Source organism: Protopterus annectens, chromosome 11.part0 (assembly GCF_019279795.1).
Source record: "Protopterus annectens isolate FY-2018-M chromosome 11.part0, PAN1.0, whole genome shotgun sequence".
Classification (NCBI taxonomy): domain Eukaryota; kingdom Metazoa; phylum Chordata; order Ceratodontiformes; family Protopteridae; genus Protopterus; species Protopterus annectens.
Window position 1 is genome coordinate 1,054,193,116 of NC_056745.1, and position 19,312 is coordinate 1,054,212,427.

Here is a 19,312-nt window from a genome sequence, read left to right on the forward strand (position 1 = left end):
CTGAAAGCTTATTCTTTCTCTCAAACTGTCATTAAGTTCCATAAAAGAAGTTTTATGTGGAGTATAAATACATGCCAGATTAATCATCTTCCACTGTCAATGGCCCCATTACTACCACAAATCTACCATTATTGTCTTTTTCCCTCTTTTGTCACTACTGGGATCCCTCTAGCAATTAGAATAATTACTCCCCTTTTCCTTTCTGTGATACTCTGCTGAATATCTATCATTAAATCCTTTGTCAAATTCAGATGTTTATTTCTTTCCAAATGTGCCTCCTGCAGCACTGCAATTTGTATTACCATTCATTAATATAATTCAATACTGTTTCTTTTTTGTCTAAACCTGTATGGCCACTTACAGTCCAAGATAATACAGATATACCCATTATGATAAAATGCCACTGTTCCCATCTTTTGTACATGATAGCCTTTCTAAATATGTATTTCCAACATTTTTTACATACACACATTAATGTCTGGCTGGCTGACCTTTTATACAGTTGTTTCTTTTCATCTCCATTTGAACCAATGTCACATTTTTCAGAGAAAAAAACACTTAAAAAATAAAAACATTTTCAGAACAATCCCTTCCCTATTAACTTAGAACAAACACACAAAATTATGTACAACTTAAAATCAAGTTTAACTCTCCAGACAGGAACAAATGTCCTGAAATTGGCAGCTGCACCCACAGGCAAAACACAACCTAAAATTAATGTTACCCTTGCTATAGTGCATGCTACAGCTAAGTGTTCTCACTTACAGTGATTGTTATTTATTCTTTTATCTATATCCCCCAATGTAAAAAAAAAACAAAACAGTGTGTATGCTTTCACAAAACATCAACTTTTAGCCCAAAGGAAAAGTACACTGACAATCTTCAAATAAAACTAAATTCTACACTGTTTTATAAAATGTATTAAAGCATTAAGGCTATTAGGGAGGCTGCTATCTATTATTCACTTCCCATAATTTCAGACTTTATATTTCATTGAACTGCTTGCCAGTGTAATTTTGCATTTTCCTCGGCAAATAATGCTTACAATTCTCAAGATCAGCTGATTGCACCTGTAGACAGCTCATCTCTATGTTAAAATAGTCAGCAATGAATCCTTGTACATTTCACTCAGAACAGAATGTATACCTGCCTCCTGTTGCAAACTTCTGGATTCCCAGTGAATATTTGGAAACAAAACAGTTAATATAGTTGCAGATATAAAAAACAGCATTTTTTCATGGCTTTTATCATTTTGTCTTATTTTTCTAGCCTATTTGCTTAAAAAAACAATTGTTTAAAGCTTAAACCAAGGGCTTTAATGTAAACATTCACCTTGTAAAAATGAGAGAAAATATCTTAATTCTACATATAATATAATCAGTGCACTTTTACACCTCAGTCCCACTCCAGCACCTTAAGATTGCAGCATGCTAACATTAAACTTGTTTTTGCCCACCTTTTCTTTTTATACTGTAAAGTCCATATTTCTTAACACCAAAAAAGAACTTGTTTACTTTAATGTCATACAACAGTCACTGAAAAGGCTCTCCCCGCATTTAAAATACCCCTAACTACAAACTACACAAAACTGTTTAGTATATATAACATGCAGTTTATATCATTAAATGTTTTACAAAAATACTAATAGCAAAAATTGTTTTACCTACAGTTACTTTTGTCCTTCTAAATATTAATGACAAAGAAGGGCTTTACAGTCCACCCTCAAGTTTAACAAAGTCAAAAAAGTCCAATCTTTCGCAGCCACTTTTTCCTGTAAAAATGTATTCACTAATTTCAGTGCTGCTGGTGGCCTTCTTGTTCATTATCATCTCCCAGCACCAGACTTTGGTTCAAGTCCAAGGTACTCCTGATTTTTCTAGTTAACGATTGTGCTTTTTTTCTGTCTCTCAAACATGTTCCTTTGTAATACAGGAACAGGTTTCACTGGCAGTGTCTCTATCTGTCAGCTTTACTGTCAGAAGAATGAGAAGTAGAGTCACCTTCTGTTTACTGGCTCAGTTTTTCATAGGTTCATAGGTAGGTAGGTAAGTACTACGCTAGCTGTCCTTGTGGGCAATTTTAAGTCTAGCCAATTTCCCTTTCAAATGTAAGAATTGAACCCTGTACCTTATGACTATGAGGTAAAACACCATGACCATTATACCAACCCCCAAAACAAATATTTTTGACAGTGGGCATGCCACTCATGTACCTCTGGTGTGCAGGGCTACACCTCTCATACCACTGTTACTACCTCTGAGATTATTGTTCACAGGTACAAGTACTAGGCTATCTGCCCTTGTCAGTCATTTTAAGCCTAGCCAGTTTCCCTCAAGGGTGAGAATTAAACTCTGTACTTTGTGTTTGGGAAGTAAATGCCTTAATTATTATGTCAACCCCAAATCTAAATTTATCACATTAAAAAGGACTTGAACCCACAATGCCTAGCTTATGTGGCCAAACCCTTATACAATAGGCCACTTTTTTCCTCCTTAGTCTGTTTTACATCCAAAAATTTCTTTGAATCTCCAGAAAAAAAAAATATTCTGAAGAGAGCTGAATACAGGAACTTGACTCTCCTACCTGATTTTTATTTTGTTTTTTTACTGATTGTGTTTTTCTGTGTGGACTTTTTTACTTATTGTTTTAGTTTGCTGGTTGGGATATTTTGCTGACACCCTAATGATTATGTATATCAGCTGGGTATGACAACCCTGTGTTTCTAAAATTTAGCAAACATTCCACTTATGCTGTGCAGATAATACCATGAGAAGGCTGAAACATGCATGTTCACAGCTAGTGAGGTTTGGCTTTATTAGCCTGAATTTGTCCATAAAAAGACTTAACAATAAAAAAGTCATGGACATTCAGAATTGCCATTTAGTTGAAACACCTGATGTCCTTAAAGGGTCATTTGCATATATCCCATGTTGCCTGTAATACAAAAGGTTTAAGGAATCACACAGTGGAAAGTCCAGCCTTGCTAGATTTTTTTTTTGGTTTTTACTGATTGGTTTTTCTGTGTGACCTTTTTACTCATTGTTTTACTTTGTTCATTGGGACATTTTGCAGATACCCAAATGATTATGGATATCAGCTGGGTACGACAACCCTATGTTTCTAAACTTTAGCAAACATTCCACTTGTGCTGTGCCAATGATATCCTAAGAAGGCTGAAACACATATTCCCACAGATAGTGGGGTTTGGCTTTATTGGCCTGAATTTGTCCATAAACACACTTAAAAAGAAAAAAAGTCGTCAACATTCAGAATTGCCATATAACTGAAACACCTTATATCCCTAAAGAGTCATTTGTATATATCCCAAGACAAGAGGTTTAAGGAATCACACAGTGGAAAGTCTAGCCTTGCTAGATTTTTTGTTTTTTTACTGACTTTCCTACCTGCCCTCTCAACACTCCCTGATTGCTGGGATAAATTTGCTTCTCTTCTGTTTGATTTAAACTAAATAACCATTTTCCACAAACATTCTGCTGTTTCTAGTGTTTAGTACTTTTCCCTTCTGCCACCTTTTTGGCAGGATCAACTCTTTCTGCTAGCATGACTACATCATTACTAATACAGATCTTGGCTGCTTTCTTGTGGCCAGGTTTGCAGCATAAACTTGACATGTCTTTCAGTTAATAAATTCTGATGTGGAATACCAGTCCAGTTACTTATCTGTGCTTTCATAAAATTAATACAGTCTGTTCCTTCCGCAGGTGTTCTCTCCTCGTGCTATCTTCAAACTCTACCATTTTTTGAAACAGATGATTTTGAGAAGTCTCATACTCAGCCACCCTTTTCTTCATTACAACCTTTGATTTTTTGCAGCTTTATGACTTCATCTGAATAGCTAGTTAAATCTTCTTTTATTTTTCCAGCCTTTTGCCCTTTTGTTATTTGGGTTGATATACTCCTGTAATGTTTCATTTACTTAAATCACCTCTATGTACATTTTTTTTCATCTAAATTACTGGAAGCCATCTCTTGTACCTAAGCTGAAGCTTGAACTGCTTTTTGCTGAATAGCTGCATGATTCTTTCCAGCCAGTGTTTTCTCTTCACCCTTTCTGGTTGATTTTATTGCCAGCTCTATAAATGTATTCTTTGCTGGTATCCAGGCATTATACTTACTAGCAAGTAATAGAATTTTACTCAAGCTGACAATATCACAGGCTTTTATTTTTCAGTTTCTTTTTTCACACTGGGAGAGTTGAGATTAAGCTGGTGATCAGTGTGCGGCCATCTTGGAAGACTTGTACATAGTCACTTTTTATTGTTTTTGACTCTTTTCTGGCCGCTAACTTTTCTGGACCATCAGTGACCCTTTCAGTCCTCAACACTATCCTATTTATCATCTGCATTCCACAAGACCTGTGGTGAGTCTCACCTCTCCCACGGAAATGTACCTTACCAGCACCCTACTGTATATGTGAAAAACAAGGGTAACAGTAAGAAACTAGAAGTTATCCACTCATTCAAGGTATTATATTATATTTGAATAACCTACTCTTAGTCTGGAATGCATTCTTAAGTATGCAGTGCGTGCAAAACTACCCTTAGTACATACATTTGTGTCCGGCTTCCTTAAGCTGAATGCGGAACATAATTAAAAAGACCATTAAATCTTCCCCTCAAAATATCTTGTAATAGAAAATCTTTGAAGGCAGGACAGCATGTCACAGCTGCTTCATTCCATTCATACTGCTTCATTCCATTCCTACTGCTGGCAAATGTTTGATCTCTGGACAGCAAAATAGTTTACATCAGGTTGGACTTACACAAACCACAAGGTAAGAAACAGCTGTTTAATCATTTTTACAGAGACTTGGCTAAATTCAAATATCAGCGACTATGGTGTGGGAATACAAGACTGCACCTTAGTCAGAGCAGCCAGGATGCAGACCATCAGTGGCAAAGCCAGAGGTGGGGAAGTCTACAAATATGTTAACAACTGCAAGTGTAATAACAATGAGATTGCCTTCAGCCATTGATCAGCAGACATTGAATGCCTTATGCTTAAATATCATCCAGTCTATCTGCCTAGAGAATTTGCAGCCATTTACATCACATCAGTCTATATACAAACACTAAAAATGCACTTGGTAGCCTGTACAGGCTGTCCTGTGAAGTACAAAACAAGAATCCCAAGTGTGTGAATATTATGGCTGGAGATTTTAACCAGGCCAAGCTGAAAACAGCACTACCACACTACTATCAATATGTGAACTTTGCCATAATGGGAGCAAAGACATTAGACCAAGTGTATGCACATGTCAAGCAAGCTTTCAAAGCAGTTTCCTACCCATACCTATGCAGCTCGGATCACAACTCTATCTTGCTGATCCCAGCCTACAAACCCATACTGCTAAGAGGAAAACCTTCTAAGAAACAATAAGGATCTGGCCAGAAGGAGCAGTCTCAGCCCTGCAAGACTGCTTCAAATGTACTGACAGGAACCTATTCAAAGAGGCTGCCACCACAGAACAGCATGTAAACCTGGATGAGTATACTGAAACAATAGTGGGGTATATCACCAAATGTGTCGAGGACATGACTACCTTGAAGGATGTAAATATAAGGGCAAACCAAAAACCATGGCTCACTAGTGAAGTCTATGAGCTACTGAGAGAATGTAATGCTGCCTTCAAGTATGAAGATATAGATGCATTGACTGTTGCCAGGAACAACCTGAACAAGGGAGTAAGAGCAGTAAAATGTGCTCATAGGCTAAAAATACAAAAACACTTCGCAGATCAATAGGACTCTAGGCAGCTGTGGAAGGGCATCCAGTGCATTACTGATTACAAATCTCCATCAACACAATGTGTAATTAATACGGACTTTCTAGACAAACCTAACACCTTCTTCAGCAGATTTCACGAAACAAACACCTCACCAAAGAAACTACCCACGGATGGGGAAGCCACACTGCTATGTTTCAGCCTGGAGGTAGTCCGAAAGAACCTAAGAAAAGTCCAACTAGATAAGGCAGCAAGTCCTGACATGATTCCGGGTCATCTACTCAAGGACTGTGCAGATCAACTGGCACCTGTCTTCACTGATATCTTCAACACATCTCTCAGACAGGATAGTGTGCTAAGATGTTTCAAGTCTGCCATCATCATTCCAATGCCAAAGAAGTCAGCCCCAGTCATATTAAATGACTACCAACCCATTGCACTCACACAGGTGGTGATGAAATGCTTTGAAAGGATGGTCAAAGAGCACATATCATCTTGTCTGCCTGTATCTTTTGATACTTTACAATTTGCTTACATACCAAATTGCTCCACTGCGTACGCTATATCCCTGACACTACATCACACCTTGAACCATCTTGAAGACAAAAATTACTACATATGTATGCTGTTCATAGACTTCAGCTCAGCCTTCAACACTGTAATACAACAGCTCAGCCTTCAACACTGTAATACAACAGCAGCTACTGTCTAAACTAAGTAAACTAGGCATAGAAAATACACTGTGCAACTGGATCCTCGACTTTCTGGCAGAGAGACCCCAAACCATTCGAGCTGGCAAGAACAGCTCACGATGCATCACCTTGAACACAGGACTCCCACAAGGATGCAACACCTTGAACACAGAGGTCCCACAAGGATGGGTACTAAGTCCACTTCTCTTCACAATACTGACCCATGACTGCTCTGCAAAACATCAGACAAATCACATCATCAAGTTTGCCAACGATACCACCATGATTGGCATCATCAGAAATGACGATGAGGGGGGCATATATACAGGAAGTCAATGAACTCACCAGATGGTGCACCAACAACAACCTAGCAGTAAATGTTGACAAAACAAAAGAAATCATTGTTGACTTCAGGAGGAAGCAAGGGTCCCACTCACCCATCACCATCAGTGGTACAGCAGTTGAAAGGGTAAAAAGCACCAGATTCCTACGGGTGAACAATCAGATGACCTAAGATAGGCAACAAACACCTCCAGCCTTGTAAAGAGAACTCAACAATGTCTCCACTTCCTCCAGAGACTACACAGAGCAAACATCTCCTCCCACATCCACATGACCTTCTACAGGGCCATGATCGAAAGCATACTGACTAACAACATCACAGTCTGGTATGGAAACTGCTCATACATAGATCACAAGGCATTACAGAAGGTTGTAAAGCAGGCCAGGAAAATCACAGGATCAAACCCCCAGTCCCTACAGGACCTTTACTCTTGCAGGTATTATGGCAGGGTCGTGAAACTGATGGGACAAGTATCATCCCGCACATGAACTGTTCCACCTCCTGTCTTTAGGAAAACAGTAAAGCATCATCAGGTGTATAACATCAAGATTCAGGAATAGTTTCTTTTCACAAGTGATCACACTGTTGAACAACTAACCCTAACAATGTCAGCACTCCCTCAGTTCGTAAGAACACCAAAAATGCAATGATTGTCTTTACTGTCATATAATTAAATTACTCTATTTATCTAAGTTATGCAATCTGAACTAAATTATTACTTGCACAAGTACAGGAACTTGTGAATTATGCCGTGCTGCTATCCAATCTTACAAATGGTGGTGGGTAAGTTATCTACGTGTGTATTTATATCTGTACAGTCTTGGATTTCTTCTGTTATAAGCTTCCTTCTCCCTCTTGTGAAAACTCTTTTTCAATGCACATGAGCGTGAAGTAGTGAAATTTCATCCAGTGACATAATGCATTTTGTTGATCAAGTGTACTTTGACTTTAACTTTGATGGCACTGACTCAGTCACACTCACAGCTACTTCCTCTTGTAATGGGTCAGTAATTTCAATCCATTTAATCTACAGCATAACCAGGGGTGAAACCTCTGGGCCCAGTCACCCTGCTAGACTGAAACATTTATTTCAGAATTAAAATATAACAAAATATGATGCATTAATTCTATTTTATCCCTCACTCCTCAAGTCTACAACAAAAAACAAACATGGTAGCAATTGAAATAGCACACAAAGAGTGTATCTATTTACAGTGTGACACAGTAACATGCACTAAATTGTGATGCACTGTTGCCCTTCTTCAAGCTTCCGTTGCTCTGTTACATGAATAAACAATTTATTCTCCTAAAAACATTTTCAGTGCTACACTGTAATCATTCCTATCATGCTTTCTAACATTTTAAATTACGGCAATATGAAATGAAGTAAACTAAGACAACAATGCACACCATTCTTGCCATAATTTATAGAAACTTACATACCTGCTTGGAATGAGCAGTTGTTCTTCTCCTAATGGCAGGGCAATCTGAAATTTCTCCAAAAGTTTAAAATACTGAGACATATAATTCTGGGGAAATTTAATTTTCTGTGATAAAAATTTCACCACATCAGTTCGCTGCATAATTCCTTTGGGATTCTTACGAAAACATTCTTCTTTCACTGTCAAAATCTAAGCAAACAGAATATACCTTAAAGCATTATAGTGCATTTTTTATAAACGTACAATTATTTTTCTCTCTAAACACCCCCTATACCTAAAAATGAGACTTGACCGTATTCTTCAGTTACCAACCAGTGACAGATTTTCAACACAATGGTGATGACCAAAAGTAACAAAAAGAAAATGTTTCATACAAGGGGGTTATCCCCTCAAATTTCCACCAAGTGGCTGTAACTCAGCCCTACCCAAAATTACAATCTTAAACATACAGTCTCATATAGGTTGCAAAAATTCCAATACAAAAAAGAAAAAATATAAGGAGGCAGGTATCGATTTGGTGCATGCCAAAAATTTCTCATTCAGTCATTCAACTGCTAAAATAGCTGACCCCCGGAAATTGTAAACCCTTTTTAGTCACAACTTAACTACTACATGGAACTAAAATAAAAAAAGAAGTTATGTACTCACCATAACGTTCCATCTGAGTAGGTACTTCATTTGTCTGCAACCTGTGGGTATCGGATCCGATCTTGGATCTGAGCCGGCAGCTTCACAAGCTACAAGATCCGAGCTCCTAGCTCCTCCCCCTACCCATAATCCCCTGCCACTAACTGTATTACTTCAGATCGATTTTGCCCAATCTAAGTCATAACCTCGATAGAGGTATACTGAAGACCTAACCTCAAGGCAGCAAAATTTCAGGTGACCAGAAGAAAACCCGAGAAAAGGTTAGGGGGATGGCAGGGAGGGATGGTTGCAGACAAATGAAGTACCTACTTAGATGGAACGTTATGGTGAGTACATAACTTCTTTATCTGAAGTAGTTACTTCATTTGCTCTGCAACCTGTGGGACAGAGTCCCCAGCTACTTAGACAATAAACCTGGGTGGCCTTATGGAAGGATATTCCAAAGCACCGCGGAGCCAAAAGAAGCCCTACTTCTCAATATCATATCCAGTTTATAATGAGAAATGAACGTATGAGAAGAGGACCAGGTAGCTGCTGAACATATGTCGTCCAAGGGAACCCTGGACCAGAAAGCCGCTGAGGTGGCGATGGATCAGGTGGAATGAGCGTGTATTCCCATAGGAGCTGGTTTGCCCGAAGATGCATACCCTTGAACTATACATTGACAAATCCAATTTGCTAAGGTCACTTCAGAAATGGCCCTTCCCCTGGCTGATTTTGGACACAAACAACTGATCAGACTTGCGAAAATCCTTAGTTCTGTGCAAGTAAAAACGTAGTTGCCTGTGTACGTCCAGTTTGTGCAATATGTACTCCCTCTTATTCTGAAAATTTGGAAAGAACACGGGCAAATTGATTGATTGATTGATATTAGATTCCGAAGCCACCTTAGGTAAGAAAGACGGGTTAGTCCTGAGAGACACTCTATCCCTGTGAAAAATGAGATAAGGGGGTTTCATACACAGTGCTTGGAGTTCCGAAACCCTCTTGGCAGAAGTAATAGCTACCAAAAAAGCCATTTTCCAGGACAAGAATTTTAAAGGAATCGAGGCTGCAGGCTCAAAGGGTGGACTCGTCAGGGCTTGCAAGACTAGTGTCAAATCCCATGGGGCACCACCATTTTCACAGGAGGCTTCAGGAGAAAGATGCCTCGCAAGAAAGTTTTGCATAACTTTGTGGATGCCAATGACCCTAGTCCATCTCCCACATGAAAATGGAAAATGGCTGCTAACTGCACCTTAACCGTAGAAGCACTTGCTCCCTGCCGAAAAATCAGCGACAGGAAGTCCAAGATTGTCGGAATAGGAACTGTAAAAGGATCCAGGCCCTTGTATGTTGCCCAGATGGAGAAGCATTTCCACTTGCTATTATATATTTTCCTGGTAGCCAGCTTATGAGCCGCTACCAGAATGGCCTTCACTGGTGATGAGATACCGGGAGTCCTTGCCATCAGTGGAACTGGATCAACCAATCCGCAAGCTTGAGGTTTACCAGGTTCAGGGTTTGGCATCCTGCAGGATGTAAAATCAGGTCTGGAATGGGTTCCAGTATCCAAGGGGGAGTTAAACTGTGAGACCGCAGGTATGGGAACCAGATCTGGCGAGGCCAGAATGGGGCTATGAGGATAACTTTGCTCCCCAACCGAGAGGCTTTCTGTATGAACTTGGTCATAAGTGGAAGGGGAGGGTAAACATAAAGAAGACCGGGAGGCCAAGCATGAACAAGAGCATCTCTGGGAGTCTCCCCCTCGGGGGGAAGGATTGTGAAGTACTCGCTGCATTTTGTGTTTAATGGAGAAGCAAAAAGACCGCAGCAAGGCCAACCCCACTTGCGGAAGATCTGCTTCGCAACTGATGGATTGAGAGACCACTTGTACGAAGTGAGAATTATTCAATTCAGTTTGTCCGCTAATATGATGGACCATCCCGGAATGTGCGTTGCTACTAGAAAGCGGTTGGTGGATATCGCCCATTCCCACACTCTCATAGCTTCTTGACAAAGGGGATAAGACCTGGTTCCTCCCTGTTTGTTTATGTACCAGACTACCGACATATTGTCTGTCTGGATTGCAATAGTCCCCAGAGGTAGAAGGTCATGGAGAGCTTGCAACGCTAGAAGCACCGCCCTCATCTCTAGGACATTGATATGCAGAGCGGTCTCTACGGAAGTCCACGTGCTTTGGACGGTTCTGCCCGAACAATGCCCCCCCCACCCAAGGCGAGAAGCATCTGTGGTCAACGTGGCTTGGGGTGGGGGAATCACAAAGGGTCTCCCTTGCCTCAGCTCTCAAGAGTGAAGCCACCAAAGAAGGGAGTCTCTGCAAACTCTGCTCAGTGGGATCGGAGAGCTTAACGGGTGGAGTAATAGCGACCACTGAACCTGGAGGGTCCATTGTAAAATCCGCATTCACAGACGTGCATGAAGGGATAGACCGATTGCCGCTGCCATAGACCCTAGTGCCCTCAGGACTAACTCTGGCGCAGGAGCCTGGCTCTGAAGAAGAGTAAGCACCTGAAGCGACAGGCAGCTCAGCCTGTCCGACGTCAGAAAGGCTCGAGAAGTATGGGTATCCAATCTGGCCCATATGAACTCTAATACTTGTACGGGGCGAAGGAAGGATTTTTGAAGATTCACTGAGATGCCTAGACTCTGGGCAAGAGTCAGAGCGTAATCTCTTGCAGCGCAGAGTTGATGCCTGTTGGGCAGACCACCCCCCTCTAATACGCAACATCTCCATGATATCTCCGAAGGAGACATCCTCGGGGGGTGACCTTGGGGAACCTTCCCTTTCATCCAAATCCATGTCTGTGGTGACGGACTCAGGGGAGTCCAGGTGCCTCCTTTTACACCTCCGTTTACGAGGGACCTCCTCAGTGGGACTGTACGAGGAGGACTCGTCAATAGCTTCCTGTTCCTCCACGGGAACGGGCTGGAGGGCTTGGGCAGGCTGTCCCAATGGACGGATGACGGAGGATAGACCCATATGCAGTGGGGGTGTGGGAGGATCCGAAGCCCGGACCAGGGACCTGGAGGATCTCAACAGCACCCTCTCCACAACCTCAAATGCCGAAGGAGAACTACTCTCCCCAGGCTCCGAGAGCAATCTCCTCGGCTCCGAGGTAGGGACCGGAGTCGGAGCCGATGCAGTCGGATCCGAGAGAGAAGTGTGCTCCGACCTCAGCGGCGCTGAAGACACATCAACTCCCCCGGATCCGACGCTCAGCCCCGAGAACTTGGATCCGAAACACTCGAGGGCATGGTCAGCGTCGAAGACACTGGAGCTATCGGCGCCGACGAAACCCCGGCTCCGAAAGGGCCCGGATCCGATGACTCCAAAACCCGAAAACGGGTTGGAGAAGGAGTGATCGGAGCAAAGACAGAGGCCGCACTCCCCCCTTGAGGGGGGGAAGCAAGAGCACCCACATCTGCATTTGGGTCTGCAGGAATCATCGCATCATCCGATCCATATCGGCGTCGGTGAGGCTCCTGGTCAACCTAGATGAAGTCGTCGAGGCAAGCCGGGAGGGTTGCCTCGACGATCTCGCGGGAGACTGGTACTCCTCCTCGGCTCCGGCGAAAAATGAGGCGAATGGAGCCGAGAGGGGGAGGATCCGGAAACCCTCGAGGGAGAGCTAGCTAGCTTAGATGGCGGGGCTGAGGGTTGAGTCTCAGCCCACCTTTTATGAGACCTATGTCTCTCCTTATCTTTGTGCCTCTTCTCTAGAGAGGAAGAGGCACCAGAGTCCCCCGAACTCAAGCCCGAAGCAGGAGGTTGAGTCCCCGGTTGAGCGGGGGGAACGGAAGGCACTGGGGCTGCGGAGACAGCTTGAGCTTTGGCGGGAGAGGAAGAAGCAGCCGAATCCTAGGGAAGCAAGCCCGCCAGGATTAGCTTATTCTTCCTGTCCCTAAGTGCCCGGGGGTTAAAGGCTGCACAGATTTGGCAGTCTGCTGATAAATGAGCCATCCCCAGGCATAAAACGCACTGAGTGTGGCCATCAGCAGGGGAAAGCTTATGGCCACACTCAGTACATTTTGAAAAAATGGCGTTGGGCCCTTCAGCCATTCTCTACCACAACGCACGCACACCCAAACACTAAGTGGGGGAGGGGGGACACAGAAAACCTAACACTACACAAAAAAAAAGGGAAACTATTTTAACAAACTATACTGGCTATAGGTCTCTGAACACACACACACACACACACCACAATCAACACTAAGAAAAAGCTTTTTTGAGGAAAAAAAGGAACAATCTCACCAGTCAGCTAAGGAGCTCTTCAAAAAGTAGCTGTCTACAGCCGCGGCAAAAATGATCTGGGGTAATACAGTTAGTGGCAGGGGATTATGGGTAGGGGGAGGAGCTAGGAGCTCAGATCTTGTAGCTTGTGAAGCTGCTGGCTCGGATCCGAGATCGGATCCGATACCCACAGGTTGCAGAGCAAATTAAGTAACTACTTCAGATCTGTTGTTTTTGCTAAGCAGTTTGCTTTGGCTGCTGCATCCTTCATTTTGAATGCTATTACTGCAATTTATGTTGCACCCTCTTTTTGCATTGCAACCCTCCTGTCTGCTTTTTATGCAAGCTGAATGAATTGGAATGATAACCTCTTATGTGTATTGGGATTGGGCATGAAGTATTTATTTTACATTTCCCATAGTCTTGCGCCTTACTTCTACATTTATATAAAAGTAATCAAACTGTATTACCAAGTTAAAATAATAAACATTATTCTTCATATACATTGCTATAGATCATATAAGCTAAGCAACATTACATAAATTATTCAATTCCTGCTCCCTGTTTTTAAACAAGAAACATCGTTATTTAACCATCACTTATGACATAAGCAATCATACATTTATATAAATGAAAACAAAGCACACCGACACAATCCTAGTGGCAAGCATTTTACATCACAAACCATAGTGACACACTCCCAGTTGCAAACCTACATCACTTATAATCTACCCAATCGTTTTCAGTCAAACATTCCATTGTGCATTTAAGTCCTGCCTTCTTTTAAACCTCATTCCTCCACTGTGTGCATTGTTCCCACAACTCCCATTTTTAAATGAAAGCACTTAATGAAGTTAAATAAACTATGTTGTTTTTTTATGTCTTGCATTTGAGGCTTTTTATTATACAACAAAGAATCAAGCCACAAAAAGGTGAGCTGCAGTGAGTTAAAGCAGATGCTGAAGAAGTACTGATGATAACATCAAGTCCATTCTTTTGTAAATCATGCCTTTATTTCTTCCAGTAATGACACTAGCATTAAAATGCAGTGTCCTGATAATTAAATATTGTACCTCTGTTTCAAAGAAAACATATCTTGCTTCGCCTATGATAAAAACTTGCATCCTCCGATTTTCTAAGTGCTTCTTTTAATTTCTGTTAATGTTATGTAGATGTGGTTTCAGTAACTAAAATGGCATCCATATAAACATACAGTGCATCACACTTTTTAACAGAAGTTCTAGAGTCCTCTGAAATACAGAACTTGCAAAATATACTCTAAAATGTAAATGGTTACACTTGATCATCCCTTTAAGCAGAAAAGTCTTCACCCTAAGGTATGGGGTACTATTCTGAAGAAGAAACTTGATTAACCATTAACTTACATCATTCTTACACAACCTAATGGTTCACCCTCTTTCAATATAGATACCACAGAAGCAGCACATTTTTTGGTACTTGCGTATTATCGCAACCACATTTCAGTACTCACAGAAACCTCAATGTTTCTGTGAAACGAGGTCTGCTAAACTATGAACCTTTATTTTTGTTGTAAAACATGCCAGCTTTAGTGTTTTCCAGGAATAGAGTGTAGCAATACGACGGGATTGGCATTGAGCAAGAATGAAGAAGTGGTTCATTGGTGGAAAGGCTTAAAAATCTGTATGTGTTACAGAAGACTAAATGCATGTTGTATATTAATACGTATTATCGCAACCCCATCTCAGTAATGTTTCTGTCAAATGAGGTCTGCTAAGCTAGGAAGGGGTGTATGAAGTCTTCAGATGTGTTGTATGCGAGTGTTTCTTTTTATATTGGAATAGGAAAAAGTTGAGAAATCGTCTTCCCTGGTAATAGCCTTTTCAGCCTTAGAAGGAGTGCTGCTTGTCAGTGACCATTCCTCATCGAACTCATGCAACTCACCACCTTCACCCAAAGGCAACCGGCCCATTTCAATTCTGTTGGCTGTACACACTGCAAGGGGTGATTGCTATGTTTGGGACGTGTGTGTGTGTGTGTGTGTGTGTGTGTGTGTGTGTGTGTGAGTGAATCATTCAGCATGTCAGCACCTGTCGGTAGTACTGTATGTGGCTGCTGCGGCAACACAATTTAACACCCCCGGCCAAGGAATCTGGTTGGGGAGAAAGGCATCACTCCCTTTGGAATCACTGTCCCCTTAGTCAGAATTTCTTGTAAGCACCTTTTTTTGGGATGGTTATTGACCCTGAAAAGCCACACTGAATATTCCTGAGCAACCTCCCTTTGCTGAGGTTGTCATCAGCAAGGCAGTATTTGCGATGCAGCGTGACAAAGTGGAGTTCACCAAAATAATGGCACATGCCTAACACGAGTCCAACAATTGAAGTATTTTCTTCTTCTCCCTGCCTCAACTCGCCGGGGACACATCACTACTTAGTTGCATACACACCCCTTTAAAGCTTAACAAACCCATTTTCTGGGAAAGGCAACAAAGTATGCCAGTTCTGAAATGCGGTTGCGATAATACGTAAGTACCCATTTTTTATATTTCAGATGTGTTATGATCTCTAACAGTCTATTTCTTCTTCTGCTGCTTTAGCCCACAATGCATAAGGAACAGAAATGAGTCTAAAGGAGCTAAGTTTCACACTTGGTGTAACATCAGTAATAACTGTGGTCCACCTTAAAATATCCATATCTTCTTTAAACACATTTCATTTTAATAAGTATGATTACCAAAAGTTATATAATTATTTTCCCATGTTTAAATTAATTTTATTTGATCAACTTCTACTTAGCGACTTTAGTAAAGGAATCTTCAATTATTCTCAAAAGTAATGTTTCTTCATGTTAATTATAAACACCTTATACATCAAGAACGCCCAAAACTGCCATAAGTTTTCCTGCATAAGTTTTAAACAGAATTATTCTAACCATCCGATATTATCAAGATACAACTCTTATAAATGACCCCATGAACAGCTGATGTTGGGAAGTAGGGAATAAAAGTAGATTGTCAGGCCTTTCTTCTATCATACACACATCATGTATACATCTACAGACAATTCTGAGTTGACAATCCACATACAGTATATGCCTTCTGGATGAGTGAGGAAACTGATATACCCAAAGAAATCCCATTCAAAAGTGTTAATTGTCTGCAAAACTGTGTTATTCACTGCTCTGAAATTAAGTTCACTCATTATAGTGAAATTGTTCCTACTAGCTCCTTCTATGAAAATTAGCATTCCCAGGCTTCACCTCTTGTTTTGTTTCTACCAGAATAGGTAAAATTTCTGCATATGGAGGCCTTACAACCTCTGCAAAGGCAATGTTTCTTCTCTACCTTCTACACTGCCATCATCAAAAAGAACACTTCATTACAGCAACAAGAGGGATAGAGCTCTGACCATGAACTAAATGGCCTTGTTTAAATAGCAGTACCAGCACTACAACTACTGACATGGATGGGAGAAGAAAGATACAGCTGAACCAAGGAGGGTTGGGGTACATGTGTCTGACATGTATGTTCTACTTCTACAGCCTCTGTATGTGACACTTCCTTTCGCTCTAGAAGTGCTGCTATGTTTTGCAAACAGTAGTTTTGTTTTTTAAATATTTTGTAAACACCTGTTATGACTGGTCCTGTATCATTTTTTGACTGCTTAATCTAGAGTTGCTGTTTCTGTCAGCCTTCTTCACCATTTATTCTCATTTAAGTTATGACACCATACTGTCCTGGTTTGCACAAGAAAATGTCCAAGACTTTGTCCAGAGTACTTAATGATTATTGGACTTAAATAAGTGAAAACACATTACTGCCCAGTATAATTTCCATGTCTGCTGTATGATGGGTTCCTAACACTTGGTTTTGAAAAATGAGTTCTCCCAAGGATTAATAGAATTTCAGCATTTACATCCACCTCAGAAGAGACAATAAAAGACGGTAGAAAATGGAAGTACTCTGATTCTGTTTGATATGATAATCCATCTCTGTGAGGGGTACTGCACACTACAGGAACAATTTTTGTAGCAATGAGACTGAACATTTGGAGAGAAAAACGGATATTCATCAGCATTTGTGGACTTGTGACATAGTTTATTGACAAAACTCCTAGACCCGAGAAGCTCATTAACAGAAAAAAATAGGTTTGTCTAGTAAGTTATTACAAATCATTTAACCCTTTTTAAATAAGTGAGATAACTTAGATATGCAGATATGATTCTTGTGCTGAAAACCATATTGGATCTGTGACTGTGTGACTGAGTTACAAAGATTAGCATAGGACTATTATTATACAAAATAAAAACATTATATGATCGCTTAGAAAGATGTCTGTTCTCCAAGGTTAATTTAACATGGAAAGACTTAGCATGGAACTAATCAATAAAGACAAAGGGATCCTCCAAACACTGGACCCATCTCCGCATCTGTATTTGTCAAGGGCAGGTCATGCTTACTCAACCTGGTGGACTTTTTTGAGGAGTTCACCAAAACAATGGATAAGAGTAAAATAGTACACATGGCATACTTTGACCTGGCCAAAGCTTTTGACACAGTCCCCCACTCAGGCACAGTAGAAAAGCAAAACTAAAGTGGGAATAACCCCTTACCTCACTGGATTACTATCTGGCTCACAGATAGGACACAGAATTTCAAAACAGGGGAAGCTACCCCTACAAAGAGACCAGCCAACAGTGGAGCCCCCCCCCCAGGTTTCAATGTTGGGCATCTACTTCTCTGAAGTAAAAGATACCACAAAAGGGCTCTGGCCAACTACGTATGCAGATGACTGCAAGCTAGGACCAGTCAATGAATCCCCAAATTATTTAGCCATCCTGCAGGAAGGTTTGCCCTATATAATAAGTGGTCTCAAAATCATGGACTGAAAAATAAATACCAAAAAATGCACTATTGCATCCTTTAGGAAGTCATTTACCTCTGGGAACTACTGACAATACTCCATAAGAAATGATACAGTTGTTTTGAATTTGGTAACTTATATGGACAGTATAACCTAACTTTCGACCAACATGTGTCCACTGTCATAAGAAAATCTTTCTATCTTATGCAGCTTACAAACAAAGGGAATGTGTCTAGATCGAGGGATGTCATTGCCCCCCATTACTCTGCCCTCAATAGGCCAATTTTTGAGTAGAATGTCCTCTTTGCCCCTTTGGCATGTAACTGTCCAGACATATGCAACAACTGGGATGCTCAGAGATACCTTACTAAAATGATACAAGGCCTAAACAACATGTCCAACATGGACCAACTCAAAGCCCTGTCAGTATAGGCAGTACCCTACAGACTTGCTAAGAAGTAACCTGTGTCTGGAATACAAGGCATCCTCCAACCCAATACTGACACACCTACTGAACATCTGCAAGTCAAATGGCATCAGAAATACTTGGTGTAGGAATTTAAACCTCTTCTGCAACATCGACAGTGATGTTTGCAAGGACAGGTATACCTTGTAGAGGACACTGCTGCTTTGGAACAAACTCCCCATCCATATAAAATAAAGCTCATTCCTTTCCATATTCAAGTGCAACTTAGATCTACTGATGGGTAACAGAAACTTTACATCATGACTGCCTCCTGTACTACTTATGCACAGACGCAGCTTCTAAATGCAATTTTTTAATACCTTTATTGAATCATCATTTAAGGAATAGGCAAGCAAACATTTATATAAAAGAAAACAAACAATATTAACATATTCATAGTTACAAACATTATACATCACATATTTTTTGTAAAACTATCATTAATTTTACTCCTCCTCCAAAACATATTCTGCATGTACTGCTCCCACAGTTTCTGTTTTTTTCTGTGTAATTTGTTCCTACCCTTTTCTAAAATCACACTTCCAGTTCTTTTACTTCTGATACAATATTCAATACTTCAAATACGGTTGTTTTAGACTCTGACTTACATTTTCTAGTAATTGCTTTTTTGGCAGCCATCAGAATTTAACTTAGCAATTCAGGTCTTGTATTCCAGCTCAAAAAAAAAAAAAAAAAAAAACATTTCCTTAGTTGCATCTATTTGCTCACCCAATATTTCTGAGAGAGTACTCTGTAGTGATTTTTTGAAGTCTGCCATCTCATCACACTCCCAAAATATATGATCATATTTACCTCTTTCTTTATCATCACACTTTCAGCATTTGTAACCTACCTGAGGAAAAAATTCTTTGGAGTCTGCTTGGTGTATAAAAA

The 19,312-nt window shown here is 40.7% G+C and overlaps 1 protein-coding gene across 1 annotated transcript in view; it reads right to left on the reverse strand.

The window, feature by feature from the left end:
• LOC122815022 (leucine-rich repeat serine/threonine-protein kinase 2-like) overlaps nt 1-19,312 on the reverse strand; it is a 2,570,681-nt gene that overhangs the window by 1,032,752 nt on the left and 1,518,617 nt on the right. Inside the window, 1 exon segment of the mRNA XM_044087274.1 lies at nt 8,225-8,412. Within this exon segment, the coding sequence (XP_043943209.1) occupies nt 8,225-8,412 (188 nt within the window).